At 32.3% G+C, this 15242-nt stretch overlaps 1 protein-coding gene across 2 annotated transcripts in view; it reads right to left on the reverse strand.

Annotated features, from left to right (window-relative positions):
• Positions 1–15242, reverse strand: part of Tnks (tankyrase) — a 200239-nt gene that overhangs the window by 58998 nt on the left and 125999 nt on the right. For both annotated transcript variants that reach the window (XM_046466386.2, XM_046466385.2), the window contains exons 9-11: positions 13166–13287; positions 11379–11470; positions 11208–11286 (exon numbers count right to left, since the gene is read on the reverse strand). In XM_046466386.2, coding sequence (XP_046322342.1) covers positions 11208–11286; positions 11379–11470; positions 13166–13287 — 293 coding nt within the window. The remainder of the gene's footprint in view (positions 1–11207; positions 11287–11378; positions 11471–13165; positions 13288–15242) is intronic.

Below are 15242 nucleotides of genomic sequence, written 5' to 3' on the forward strand. Positions count from 1 at the left end.
AGCTAAAAATTAGTGAAATTTGGAATAAAAAAAAGATACAATGGATCAGTGCAACCAAGTTAGTTCTTCAGGAAAAAGCAACAACAATAAAACCCCACCAAGATTTTAAACTCTTTGCCAAATTAACCAAAAGAAAGAGGAGACCAAAATCAACTCAATTATAAACGAAAAAGATATATCACTACAGACATTTCTGAAATCCAGATGATTACTAGAACTATTTTGAAAATGCATATGTCAATAAACTGAAAAATCAAGAAGACACTGACAAATTTCTAGACACATATGATATGACCCAATTGAACCACAAAGATACAGAAAACCTAAACAAACCAATATCAAGCAATGAGATTGAAGCAGAAATTAAGTCTTCCTACAAAGAAAAGACCAGGACAGGATGGATTCTCAGTTATTCTTTAAAGTTATTATTCTTCCTCAAATTATTCCATGAAACAGAAGGGGAGGAAACACTCCCAAATTCATTCTATGAAGCTAGTATAACCCTGATACCAAAATCATATGAAGACAAATGAAGAAAAGGAAACTGAAGAGCAATATTCCTGATGAATACCAACACAAAAATTCTTTAAAAAAATATTAGCAAACTGTATTTAAAAACACATCAAGAAGACAGTACACCATAATTGAGTAGGTTTCATCTCAAGGATTCAAGGTTAGCTGAACATACAGAAATCAATAAATATAATTCACCACATAAATAAAATTAAAGACAAGAATCAAATGACCATCTCAATAGATGCAGAAAAGGCTTTTGATGAAATTCAGCACCCATTCATGTTAAATATGCTAGAGAAACTAGGGATAAAAGAAGCTTACTTTAACATTATAAAGGCTTTATATGACAAATCCAAAGCCAACAACATACTGAATGCAGAAAAACTAAAATCATTTCCTTTAAAATCAGGAACGAAATAAAGATATCTGCTCTCACTACTCCTAATCAATATAGTTCTTAAAACTTCAGCCAGAGTAATCAGGTAAGAGAAAGAAATTAAAGGGTTACAAATAGGAAAATAAGTCATCAAATTACCTCTGTTCACTGATGACATCATTCTATATCCAGAAGACCCCGAAAAACTTCACCAGAAGACTTCTAGAGCTAATAAATTCAGCAAAGTAGCAGGATATAAGATTAATAATAAAAAAATCAATTGCTTTTCTATACTACAATAATCAGTCTTCTGAGACAGAAATCAGGAAAACTACCCCATTCACAATAATCTCAACAAAACAAATACTTGGAAACAAATCTAACCATGGAGATGAATGATCTCTATAATGAAAACTATAGAACACTGAAGAAACTGAAGACCTTGGAAGATGAAAGAACTCTGATATTTTTGGATAGGCAGAATTAATATTACTCAAATGCAATTCTCTTTAAAATACCAAAAATGTTCTTCACAGAATAGAAAAAAACAGTCCTGGAATACATTTGGAAGAATAAAAGACCCAGCCAGAAGAGCAAAATGAGCAAGAAGACACTGGAGATATTAAAAAACCTGATTTCAAATTATACTAAAAAGCTATTGTAGCAAAACCAACACTGTATTAGCATCAAAATAGGCATGAAGACCAACAGAATGGAATAGAAGACACAGAGACAAATTCACATAACTACAACCATCTGACACTTGACAAAGTTGCAAAAAATAGGTTGGAGAAAAGACAGCCTTTTATAACAAATGGTGCTAGGAAACTGGGCAGCTATACGTAGAAGAATAAAATCAGATCCCTATCTTACAGCCTGCACAAAGGTCAAATCAAAATGGATCAAAGACTTAGGAATTAGGCCAGAAACTGTGCAAACGCTAGAAGAAAACAGAGTTGACACTATATCATATAGGTGTAGACACCAACTTCTTCAATAAGCTCCTCAATGCTCAAGAAATAAAACAAAGAACAATAAGTGGAACAGCATTAAATTAAAATTTCTGCACAGCAAAGGTATGAAGAAAGGGCATAGAGAACAAGAAAAAATCTTTGCCTGCAACTTCTTCAACAGGGCATTAACATTCACAATACATAAAGAACTCAAAGAACACTAAAACAATGTCAAAACAAAACAAAACCTAATAATCAACCCAATCAATAAATAAACAAAGAACCAAACAGATATTTCTCATTTCTCAAAAGAAGAAATATAAGTGGACAACAAATATGTACAAAATGTTCAACATCCCAGGCAATCAGGGAAATGCAAATCAAAATTACAATGAAATTCTCTATCACTCCAGTTAAAATGGCAACCATCAAGAATAGAAATAATAACATATGCTGGCAGGGATGTGGGGGAGAGGTAACAGATCAGTATAAAATGAAATTCTTTGTTTCAATAAATGTGTATTTTTTTAATTAAGAAAGGATATTCTCTCAAACTCTAGGAAGTATCAGCAATAAAAGCGTATGGGAGTGTTTTATCAGACAGTAAAGCTGAAGCAATACAAGAAGTCATAGAAAACTATCAATGAGTAATGTAATCAAAGTACTCATTCTATAGAGACAAACAGAATACCAATACTAGAAAAAATTATCTATAATGTGTATGTTAAGAATGAATAATACTGGATAACAGACAAGGAAAAAAGATCTACAAAGGTTTTGTTTTGTTTTGTTTTGTTTTTGTCGAGGAAGAATTATTCTTCACTAGAAACAAATGTTATACATTTTTTAGGTCCTACAATCTTTGGACTCCAAGCTTTTTCCTCTATGGGCAAAAGATGACTGGGGTGGTGGCTCTATATATCACCTTCATGCAGGAATACTCAATGTGAAAAAGAAAGTTTCACATACCTGTTTTAAAAGAAAAGAAAACTATTCCTCCACAAAACTTTTCTTTATGTCCAGGACAGAAATATTTCCTACATGTAGGCCTACAAAGTCATTAGCAAGGAAAATGAGACTACCATGCCCAGCCTCCTCTGTAGCAAATGGTCATCCACACTTGAACACACAATTCCACAGGAATTGGGAAGTTATGACAATTCCAAACAGCTGTGTATTTTTTACTGCCTGCAAGTTAAGAATGATTTGATATTTTCAAACAGCTATATGAGTATACAAATAAAATCCTTAAATTTGTCTTTTAGCTCACAAAACTTGAGATATTTGTTATATGGAATTCATAGAAAATGCTTGCTAACTCTAGTTCTATAAAAAAGAAGAGGGAAATTGATTACTAGACGGTAAGCCAATTACCTACTTGACCTTTAATTAATTCAAAATAAAAGAAACAACAATAATTTGTGTCCTGAATTCTGTCTTATATTTGGCTTTATTATCACCCTAATGCTCCTTCTTTGCTTATTATTATTTTTTTAGACAGTCATGGGATGTAGAAAAGCTGTAAAGAATGGCCATACTATTCTTTTCCATATATTCTGAAATGTTTCAAGGCATAGAAATATAAAAATGTGCTTGCCTTCCAGAATAAGTAATACATTTGTTTTTTAGATGGCAGTAGAAACTATCTGCAATGTTAGTTTCTTCCCACCTCCAACTCTAACACTTCAGCCAGTAAGATTTATGCTGCTGCTGTGAGTTTCACATTTGGGGCCAATATATTTATTTTGTTGCAATTCTAGAGCATTATAAGGAATTTTAATAGTTTCAAGGAGGTTAAGTCTGAATTTCTACTATCTACTAGGTTACACAAATGGTAAATAATATTGATTCATTCTGTTGATGGGGGAAAATATAGAAGATTAAATGATCTGTGTGTGTCACCCAAAATAAATACCAGCAGCACTGAAAAGAAAGGTCCAAATGAAATATAGAATATGGACAATGAGCTGAATTATGCCACTGAAATAATATTTTTTGTTTTCTTGGCATTGACAATTCTGATCTTATACACTGATACCTTTCTTTCAGGCAAAAATATTAGACATGACAATATGTTTTAAAATATTGTCTATGTTTAAGAATGAAATTTTAATTAAAAAACAAAACAAACTGGAATATGGTCTAGAAGTACACATATAATTAGGTGCCTACATGGTCAGTCAAGCTGAAGTAACCAAATAAATGAGATGGCCATTTGTAAGGATTCTTTTAAGAACTTTCAAACTGAATATGCACATTATATTACTCTCTTGTCCATTGTTTGTGTTTTCAACTTAAAACATATTTCACGTGTATTTGATACATATGAGCATTGATTTATCCTTCTTAAAGAGACATAATTTTAATTCTTTATACCTATTAGTTGGAACCACAAACATACTTACCCAGGAAATTTAGAACCATTTTTTTTGTTCAAGTCTTTTTTAGGCCCAAGTCTAATTTTCCCTATCATGATCTTTACCACAAGATATGACAAAGGATGTCACCAAAAATACTTAACACTCAGCACTAAAGAGATTATTTTCTTGAAGATACAAAACTGCCTCAAATAAGGAAAACTCTACAATTAAAGTTACAGCTCAGTTGTGGTAATTAAACATTTAGGATTGTCTTGTACTATATATTCAGAAGGTATTATAAGAATAACAGATGTCTGGCTGACAAAACACATTCCCCCCTTTTCTTATATCTGGAGATTTTATCTATTTCCATCTAGACAGCAAAAATGATTTTCATGAAGATGGATAATTGAGTGAAGTGATCCAAAATCACAATATCTGGCATGAAAAATATAGGTCACAAAAATCATAATTAAAAAAATGTCAAAACAGTTCTGCATTTTACAAGGAAACTGACCAAGGGGAATTCCTCTTTCTTCTAACCAGTGTGAATAGCCAAATTTCAAACACCTAACTTTGAGGCTATATTCATTTCTGTCTCCTAAACTTATAGCTATCAGTCATTTGATAATTAACCATGAACTATTCTTTAACTTCTTCTGTATTTAGGCATTTATTGTTAACATTATAGCTTTACTTTAAAAGCCTCAATCTAAAAAGATTTCAAATAATTGGAGGATTGAAAACTATCTCTTATTCCTTTAACTAGAGTAACATCGTATTTTTCTTCCCTCAAACCAGAACAATTTAAAGTGAATGTGAGCATTAAAAAGTTAACAGACTGGGACTGTAGCTCAGTGGTAGAGCACCTGCCTAGCACATGTCAAGGCACTGAATTCAATTCTCAGCACTACATAAAAATAAAAGATCACAATAAAGGTACTGTGATCATCTACAACTAAAAAAAATATTTAAAAAATGTTTAAAAGTAATAGGGATTAATACATCTACAGAAGAACAACACAAGACAGGAATCTGAAACAGGACAAATTCTGGTAGACAGAGATTAGAACCTAGGGAACAGACAGTAGGCATATTAAAATCTTCTTTTCTTGAAGATAAGAAAAACTATTTTCTTATCTTCTTTCCTTATGAAAACATATAGCTGATTTTGTTGAATATCACTGTTATAGTTTGGATGTTAAATGTCCTCCAAAGGACCATGTCTTAAAGGATTGGTCCTCAGGGTAGTGCTATTGGAAGGAAGTGGTATCTTCAAAAGGTAGGGTCTAGTGTAAGGTCTTCAGGTCATTGGGGATGTGCCTTTCAAGTGGATTATGAGATCTTTTTCTTCCTCCCTTTTCTTTCTGGGCCAAAAAGTAAGTGGTAAGTCATAATTATCCTTGGTGGTATGTATATATATGGTTAAATCATCTTTTATAAGGAATGAAAGACACAAATGACCACAAATTTAATTCTGAGCTAGAACTCTGATAGTTATTAATATTTTATTTTAGAAGGATTTTAATCCTTTAATATATTGTGAACTCACTATTAAGATACTATTTTCTAAACCTTCAAAATTTATGAGGAATTTCAAAAGAAACAATTTTAAGTTCCCTAAAAGGCAGTATATATGAATAATAAAATGGTATATACTGCGCTTTATTTAGTAAAAGGGCACTAACCTAGTTTATACCCTGAGAAATAACAAACGGAACAAGCTAATCCAAAGGCTGAGCTGAACAAGTTCAAAACTCACTCATATTTTCCTTTTCTCATGTCTGAAACTTGGGAGAGAGTGCATCAGCTAGAGGTCAAGGAGATATTATAGAGTCTACAAAAACCACATAGGCTACAGAGAAATAAAACAGAAAACTCCAGACTGTGGGAAGAAGAATGAACCAGGTGAACAAAGACTGGCAGAGAAAAGAAATAATGCAGCCTGAGAAAGAGAGGAGAAAGAGACATACAGAATGGCTAAGGTATTTAGCCATTCTAAGGTACCATTTCCAAATTCCTTTTTTTTTTTTTTTGTCTTTTTATGTGAATTTCAGAAATAATTTCAGATTACTTCTGGGGGATAAACATGGTTATCTCACAAAAGTAATAACCGATTTCTATTTGTGGTTAATCCAGATTCAACTGATAACTAAAACATCTTTGTGATATTAGCCCAATGGACATTATTTTGATGTGGACAAATCTTAGACATTATTATCTAAACTAAACTTTTAGTTCCAAAATATCTTTAAAAGCATTTTAACACTTTTTAGCTAATAAGCTTATCTATCTTCCTCTAGAATAGCATTAATGGAAACCTTAAAATAAGCACACTTCCCCCAAATGAGCAAAGACTTGTGATCACTTCTCAATTGGAGAAAGAAGCCCATTAAATGCCAATTACTGTTGTCACCATATCTGCCTACAGATGATATAATGAGCCAATTAAGAAATGAACAAATTGAAAGAAATCCATTCATGTTTCATGCATTTAACAGATGGACGAAAATGACAATGTAGTAGTGCTTATGTATAAAAAAAACACTTCTAAATTAAATTTTTTGTTCTTAAATATTAATAATGTCATAGGCAATTGGAGAACAAGTTCTCAATAATGACAGCAGACAATTCATTAGTGATAAACTGCAGAATGCCAGGCAATTCACTAGTACAGAGTGCAGAATGCTATGGTAGACGAACAATAATGATGAAAAACTATTGCATGAAGAATAAAATCTTCCATGTCTTACTTGTTTAGGCTTTATGTAACCTCACAATCTCACAAATTAGAGAATGGTAAATACGGTTATTAACTTTTTAAGGTACAGAAGTTAACTTGTAGCACAAGATTGTTTTTCAATTGAGTTGGCTAATATACCTCATTTTCTTTCTTTCTTTTTTTGCAGTATTGTGGAATGAACTTAGGGGTTCACACTTTAGGCAAAGACTCCACCACTGAGGAGCTACGTTTTTGCTTGTTTGACAGTATTATGGGTTGAACCTAGGGCCCTGGATATGTGAAGTAGGTGCTCCACCACTAAGTTACATCCCCAGCCAAATGAGGCAATTTTCTTAATTTTTCGAATCTTCTAATTTTAAATTTTTCTAATCTTCCTTTTCTTATTAGCAATCTGTTTTCTAACATTTAACTGAATATCGCTTAATTGTTTCTTCAGATTCATTTTCTATCCTATTCTGCATCCTAGGAAAATTATTCATAGGACCAAATCAACAGTCTCTTGTAGCCTTTTAAATCTGGCTAACAGGAGACATTGGGAAGAGAGAAGGGGCCATCTCCAAATAACTACCCTCTCCAGGTCAAAGATGATAATACTATCTTCTTTCTGCTAGTTCTACTTCACTCCTATGCTGATCCTTGAAAACTTGCCCACATTTTTGATATAATTTTTTTTTTTTGTATCAAGGATTGAACTCAGAGGCACTCAATCACTGAGCCACATCCACAACCATAATTTGTGTTTTTATTTAGAGACAGGGTCTCATTGAGTTGCCTAGAGCCTCGATGTTGCTGGGGCTGGCTTTGAACTCCTAACACCCTTGTGTCAGCTTCCTGAGCCGCTGAGATTACAGGTATGTGCCACCATAGCCAGCTATAATTTCTTTATTAAAATGTTCAGCAAAACACATTTTGAGGGCATTTATCATCAATAATTGGGTACAAACTTTTATTTCTCTAAAACATCTCCTTCAAAAGCTGCTAAATCTGGCATATAAAAACTGCCAAATTAAATGTCTTTTTATCTGCCTTAATTTCTCTCTGTGGCACTCATCACCTGTTGCATCTCATACTACTGTTGTATAGTTAGACATGGTGATAGATCTTTCACTTAACATTTTCCATTATTGCTCAATAAACCTCAGAAATCTTCAAAGATTCTTTCCCTAACCCTCAACTTGTCTTTTCATGCTCTCTACCAGAGACCCTTAATCCCTCCCACAACATAATCACTACAACTGATGGCTCTCCAACAGATCTTTTCAATCCAAAATTCTCTTTCATACTGTAGTGCTACATTTCTAACTGCTGATTTTACCTAAATGTCCCTCTATCATATCAATTCAAATCATTGTTAAGGCATAGGAAACCAGTATTTCTCTCTAGTTTTCTTCTAATTGTATCACCATTTTCTGAGTGCTTCTAATGCCCAATTCATTTCCAATTAATATAATAATTCCTTCTAAGTGGCTTTCATTTTTCTCTTCCTTCCTTATTACCAATGTTTCTAAATTAATTCAGGACTACACTCAAGTTCAGTAATTGCATTTACTTTCAATCTGGTATTTTCCCACTGTATCCAGTACAGTTTTGATCATTTTGTAAATATTTGTTAAGGTGGATCAAAACTAATTATAACTGGATTTGATAAATGTCTTCTCAGGCTTATTTCACAACATTGATGAGTCAATTGAGGCTCAGAGACATTTAATATAAGATCACAAAACTAGAAAGTGGAGGAATTCTAAATTCAAAAGCATGCCTAAATTACATATGCAATATTTTTAATTAACATGCACGATGAACCTGAAATTTGTTTTTATCACCAACACTTGGGGAAAATAATGTTTTGACTTACAAAAAAATATTACTAGTATCTGCTAGGTAAGACAAATTAATTAATGGTAATTTTTTCCTTCCAAAATTCTTCTTCCTCATCCTGGGATACTTGACTCTTAGGAGGAAGGGGCAGAAGCAGGATGGTGTACGCAGTGTTAAGAGGGCTGAATCCAAATTATAGTATAGTGCGGCTCATTTAGAATGTGCTTCTAGAGTCAAATGAAAACCATACATTGCTTAAAAATCAAATAGAATTTCTAGATTTCCTAGAAAGAAAATGTCAAGCCAGCAACAACTGGGCCCAAGAGTAGCCAAGTGGGTTTTACCACAGGAATTTCTGTTTTGTTTTGTTTTTTTAAACTAACACATTAACACATATTTTAAAAACTAACACATTAATCACTGTATGCACCAACCCTGAGGGATAGCATGATGCCTTAGAATCAAGGAAGGTGCAAATGGAAGTTGATATGGCTTTTGTGATCTATTGATAGCAACTTTATTGTTTATAACTTTGTCTTAGTATGATTTTAAAACACATAATTGCAAGACTTCTCCATTTATTTGCTGTAACGGAAAGGCTAGGGAGGATATTCTACTCTGCAAGTCATTCTACATCACTGACAGGATGTTTAAAATTATACATGCTCCACTGATGAACTGATTGTGCACACGAAGGGCAGATAAAGATTGACAATTACAGATCTAGAGTAATGATGATTAGGACACGCTTTAGGATAATGTTATTTTTTCATTGAATCTTTCTAAAATGATTCACAAGAGAAAATAGATATTACTTTCCCCAAATTAAGGGCATTATTCATAATTTTTCAAGAGCATTACAAATACCATAAATGTTTACAAAAACAGGCCGATGATAAACATGATGCTTATAAGTAAAAAAGAAAGCCCACTTAGTTTATTTATTTATTTGGTGGTGCTGGGGATTGAACCCAGAGCCATGTGCATGCAAGGCAAGCACTCTAACAACTGAGCCCCCTACTTACCTTATTTTCAGCTTGACAGAAAAAGATGCTATTTATATAACAAATCTGTAGCTGTACCTACAAATTAGGTAATAAATTTCTGGAATTCTTTCTTTTATTCTAGCTCATATTGATTTTTAAATTAAAAGCCTCAAATGGCCTTTTAAAGACTTTTATATGACTTAAAGAAGTCATATATAATAAATTTTTGAATCCTATACCCTTGAATAAAAATAACCCTCTGAATACATGTATACATTTGTAAAATTGTTTTATTTTTAAAAATTGTATTAAGGCATTATAGTTATGCATACTAGTGGGGTTAATTTTGATACATACCTGTGTATATAACATAGTCTGCTCCAGTTCAGTCCCCAGTACATGCCTTCCCTTTCTCTCCCATCCCTCTCTCTTCCTACACCCTTTGGTCTTCCTTATTCATTTGAAATATTATAACCAAGCAGTGCTATACTACTACATTACAAGTAAATATAAAAGTACTACTGGAAGAGAAATTACAAAGAAATGGAAAGAGATAAAACAATTCAAATTGAAGAAAAATTTTAATTACAATGGTACAAAATATCCTTTGGCTCTACTTCAAAATATTTTTTAAAAAACTGTGATGTATGGGGCTGGAGTTGTGGATCAGAGGTAGAGTGCTCGTGTATCATGTGTGAGGCACTGGGTTTGATCCTCAGCACCACATAAAAATAAAGATATTGTGTCCACCTATAACTAAAAAACAAATATTAAAAAAAAACCTATGATGTAGGGATTTGAGGATTTGGTTGTTAAGTTCAGTTTTTATAGGTGACTCCAATATCTGTACCCTATTTTGAAGACCAGTGCTTTAAAATATATATTCTTGAAGATTTAAATATTTGCAAGTTCAAGTCCCCCCTGAAAAACAACCAGTTTGCTTTCTTCTTCTCTCAAGTGACATATTCAGAATTTCAGAATATGTCATCCAAATAATGCTAATAAAAATAGTTACTAAAATTTCATATTTCTTTAGTGTAGAAATTGAGAAAGTTAATCTTAGCAATTTGGGGGAATACAAATGTTTGTTAAAGTAAGTAGAGCTACTGTAAACTATTTTCTGATAGTTTACAATTATCACCAAAATATTCACTATCAAAATATGCCATATAATTAACAATGTCTATAAAGTTGAAATCTATTTTAAATGATATTAGCTACACTTTGTTATTTTTTAGAAGATTGAGGGTAAAGGAGAAAGAAACAGGGAATTACTCTGATTAAAAACAAAATTAAAATAAGATTTATAGGAGAATTTATGAATTTAAATACAAATCAACAGTTCTTTCTGGAAAAAATTAATTTCTTCTGAAAAATCAGAGAAAAGTAGCACTCTTAAGAACAGCTAGCTGCTCAGTGCTGAGTCTGGCACTCTGTGTCTGGTGTGTGCCTTACCTTTGCTCCATGCTTATGCAGAACTTCCATGACATCATTATGGGCTCTTTCGGCTGCAACATGCAGGGGAGTCATGAAACTATGGAAAGGAGAAAAGGAAAAGGTAATTTTCTTTTTCTTACTGCATTTCCTCTTTTAAGAACTGAATAACTCTTCTGCAATTATACTTACTCTTTATTTTTTTCATTGACATTTGCTCCTTTTCTAAGTAATAATTCTGTCACTTGTTTTCGTTTGGGATGCAAGGAGGCCACAGCACAGTGCTATAAAGAGAAATAATTTAATAAGCTAAACTTCTATTTAAAAATAGATTTCTGAATAAATAGCATCTGCTGACTATTTAGGACACTGTTATCTCAAAGAGTACCAAGAACATAATTATATATTTTACATTATAGATATGATGAATATTTCTCCTAAATACACTAAGTATAAAACATAAATAAAGTCTTTAGAAGCTACAGAAATCTGTAACTAAACTATTCAAGACTTCATTATGCTATCAGCCATACAAGCCAGTATTTTTCTTTTTTTTTATTTTTTTATTTTTTTTTTTATATATATTTTTAATTTTTTATTGTGGGTTGTTCAAAACATTACAAATTTCTTGACATATCATATTCCACACTTTGATTCAAGTGGGTTATGAACTCCCACCTTCACCCCATACACAGATTGCAGAATCACATCAGTTACACATCCATTGATTTACATATTGCCATACTAGTGTCTGTTGTGCTCCGCTGCCTTTCCCATCCTCCACCCTCCCCCCTCCCCACCTCTCCCCTCCCCTCCCCTCCTCTCTCTCTACCCCCTCCACTGTATAACCCTGAGGGTCTCCTTACATAGCAGCACAGTTCACAATAGCAAGACTGTGGAACCAACCTAGATGCCCTTCAATAGACGAATGGACAAGCCAGTATTTTTCAAATTCCTTCACTGATATACTTGAAGCAGTTTAGAAAACAAACACTCTTATAAATTTTATGTCTTATCCTAATATGCATATGACTTTTATATTCTGCTTCATTAGTTATATATTAACTTTTTAAAATTAACACTTAAAACTGATATATACTTAAACCTGATACTAAAATGAAAACACCCCCATGGGTGGGTAAGGTCTATTCTGTGGCTTTGAGTATAAGCTGGTATAATGCTATGTAGTTTGCGTGTATCTGAATCCCAGTTTTGACTGACATATACTTAAGTGCATATACAGTTGGCACACTTCAGTTTGATGAATCTTGTTATTTTCACCAGATATTGACTAAAGTTTGACCTTTTTGTGCCACATATGTGTAAGAATATTAACTGAAGCATATGTAAAAGTCTGTGATACAAGCATCACATATGCATAAATTCTGTATTTGGGAGTAATCATTAGTCAAGCCCTATATCTGTCCCTTTTTGTCAGTGTCAAAGAAAATAAAAAAAAATCTTTCCAAAAATGTATTGGAAGAAAAAGAAATAGTTATAAGGGTAATTTGTGCAGTCTGGAACAGAAAAATTTATGATCTTACCATTTTTCTGCATGAATATAATCAGTTATTTGAATATAATTGCATAAAAGGATGATGTAAGTATCTTTGAAAACACACCAATTCCCTACAGAAAACAAATATGGTATTTATCTAGCAAACACATAACAAGAAAGAAAATTTAATCATGAAAAATCACATCTTGTATTTTATGAAAGAACAACCACAAAGGTAGATCTGTTATAATAAGGTTGGGTAAAAACAAAGGTAAAATAATCTCCAAATCACGATTGAGCAAATGTCTATTCTCTTGCCCATTAAAATAATCTTCCCCTAAACCAAATTTAAAAATCAATTCAATTAACATTAAAATATAAATTACAGACATTGCAAATAGTAAACTTACTTTCAGGTATTATGTCGGGCTTGCTCCAGTATTACAGACAAAAAAGAATGTTATTAATAATAAAATCTTACCAGCGCTGTTTCATGAGACTGCGGCTGTTTGAAATTAATGATTTCCAAAGCGAGTGTTTTTTTTACTTTGGCTAGGTCTGCTTCTCTGGCTGCTTGTAGTAAAGAATGACCTTTAAATTCATCTACAATGAAATAATGGTTGATAAATAATAGTTTAAATTATAAAGAAATCTAGTATGATTATGTAAATAGGAAAATCATAAACTTCACATATTTCTCTATTTCTGCAAAAGTGGTAATGTGACAATATTGATAATACAAAGGCTGAAGATATAATGAAAAATTCTGAAATATGTATGCTCTGAAATAAGACTATTTCATACTCTCAGAATTCATAAAGATTCACAAAGACATCAATGGCATCAAAGTCTTTAAAACAGGCAACTAGGAGTCCACCAAAGGAAACCAGACAAATAATTTGTAAGCACATACACTGAAACTCTTTAACAAAAGAGACAGATCTATAAATACTAACATGAAAGAACAAATTGTTATTCAAGTACCTAAAGAGAAAGAATAGGCTAATCCTTTTTTTGTATTGTTACAATTCTCTCCATCACAACTAAATACAAATAATTTTGTAAAAAATGATGTAGAGAAATACTAAGCAAAATATTAATAGCAACTATGTCTTGAAAAAGAGTATGGAAGAACAGATATGTGGAAGAACTTCTAGAGTTTGAAACATTTTCAAAGAACAATGAATATTGTATTGTTTTCATTAACAAATATTTTTTAAAATTCATATCTAAATTAACTGTGCAAATTAAGAACATGATATTCTTATTAAAAACAGTCCTACTTTTTATTTTCCAAATTTTGTTTGATTTTGAAACACCCACTCAATAACTATGTGTTGTGTGTGAATGCTGAACATATTTATAACAAATTTAGGAAAAAAAAACTTTATTATATAACCTCTTCTTTAGTGATTCTTTATTATTGCTAAATTCCTCAAAATATAGAACTTGAAAGGTTAGGGGGGGAAAAATAGAGTAACAAGCCTTATCAAAATGTGTTTGTTTCTTGTATAATTTTCTTTAAGTTAATTTTGTAACTGTGAATGCCTAGTATAAAGCAGTACACATGATAATAAAAACTGCAGTTAGAGAAAGCCTAATTTCATTAAATTCTTTCATTTAGATAATTTCTTGCTAGAATCCTATGTAACAAAACAAAGGTTTTATGTATTTAATAAAGTTGCCTACTAAGAAGACTAAAAAATAGTCCAACCAGGAAAATGCTCCCTTTGAAAAACTATACAAATTTAAGATAAATTTTAATCTTTACGCTACAATAAGACAGACTAGTAAAACACATTATAAAAACTTCTTATAGACGAAAAAAGCAAATAACCCAATCAATAAATGGGCTAAGGACCTGAAGAGACACTTCTCAGAAGATGATATACAATCAATCAACAAATATATGAAAAAATGTTCATCATCTCTAGCAATCAGAGAAATGTAAATCAAAACCACTCTAAGATTTCATCTCACTCCAGTCAGAATGGCACCTATTATACATACAAACAACAAGTGTTGGCGAGGATGTGGGGGAAAAAGTATGCTCAAACACTGCTGGAAGAACTGTAAATTGGTATAGCCAATATGGAAAGTAGTATGGAGATTTCATGGAAAATTGGGAATGGAACCACCATTTGACCCAGGTATCCCTCTCCTCGGTCTATATTCAAATGACTTAAAAATAGCATACTACAGGGACACAGCCACATCAATTTTTATAGCAGCACAATTCACAATAGCTAAACTATGGAATCAACCTAGATGCTCTTCAATAGATGAATGGATAAAAAAAAAAGTGACATATATACACAATGGAATATCAGCAATAAAAGAGAACAAAATCATGGCATCTGCAAGTAAATGGGGAGTTAGAGAAGATAATGTAACTGAAGTTAGCCAATTCCAAAAAACCAAATGCTGATATAAGGAGGCTGATTCATAGTGGGATAGGGAGAGGGAGCATGGGAGGAATAGACGAACTCTAATTAGGGCAGAGGTGTGGGAGGGGAAGGGAGGGGGCATGGGAATATAAATGATGGTGGAATGTGATG

Source organism: Marmota monax, unplaced genomic scaffold, assembly GCF_021218885.2.
Source record: "Marmota monax isolate L192 unplaced genomic scaffold, Marmota_monax_Labrador192_F-V1.1 WCK01_AAM20220418_F8-fsc00369, whole genome shotgun sequence".
Lineage (NCBI taxonomy): Eukaryota > Metazoa > Chordata > Mammalia > Rodentia > Sciuridae > Marmota > Marmota monax.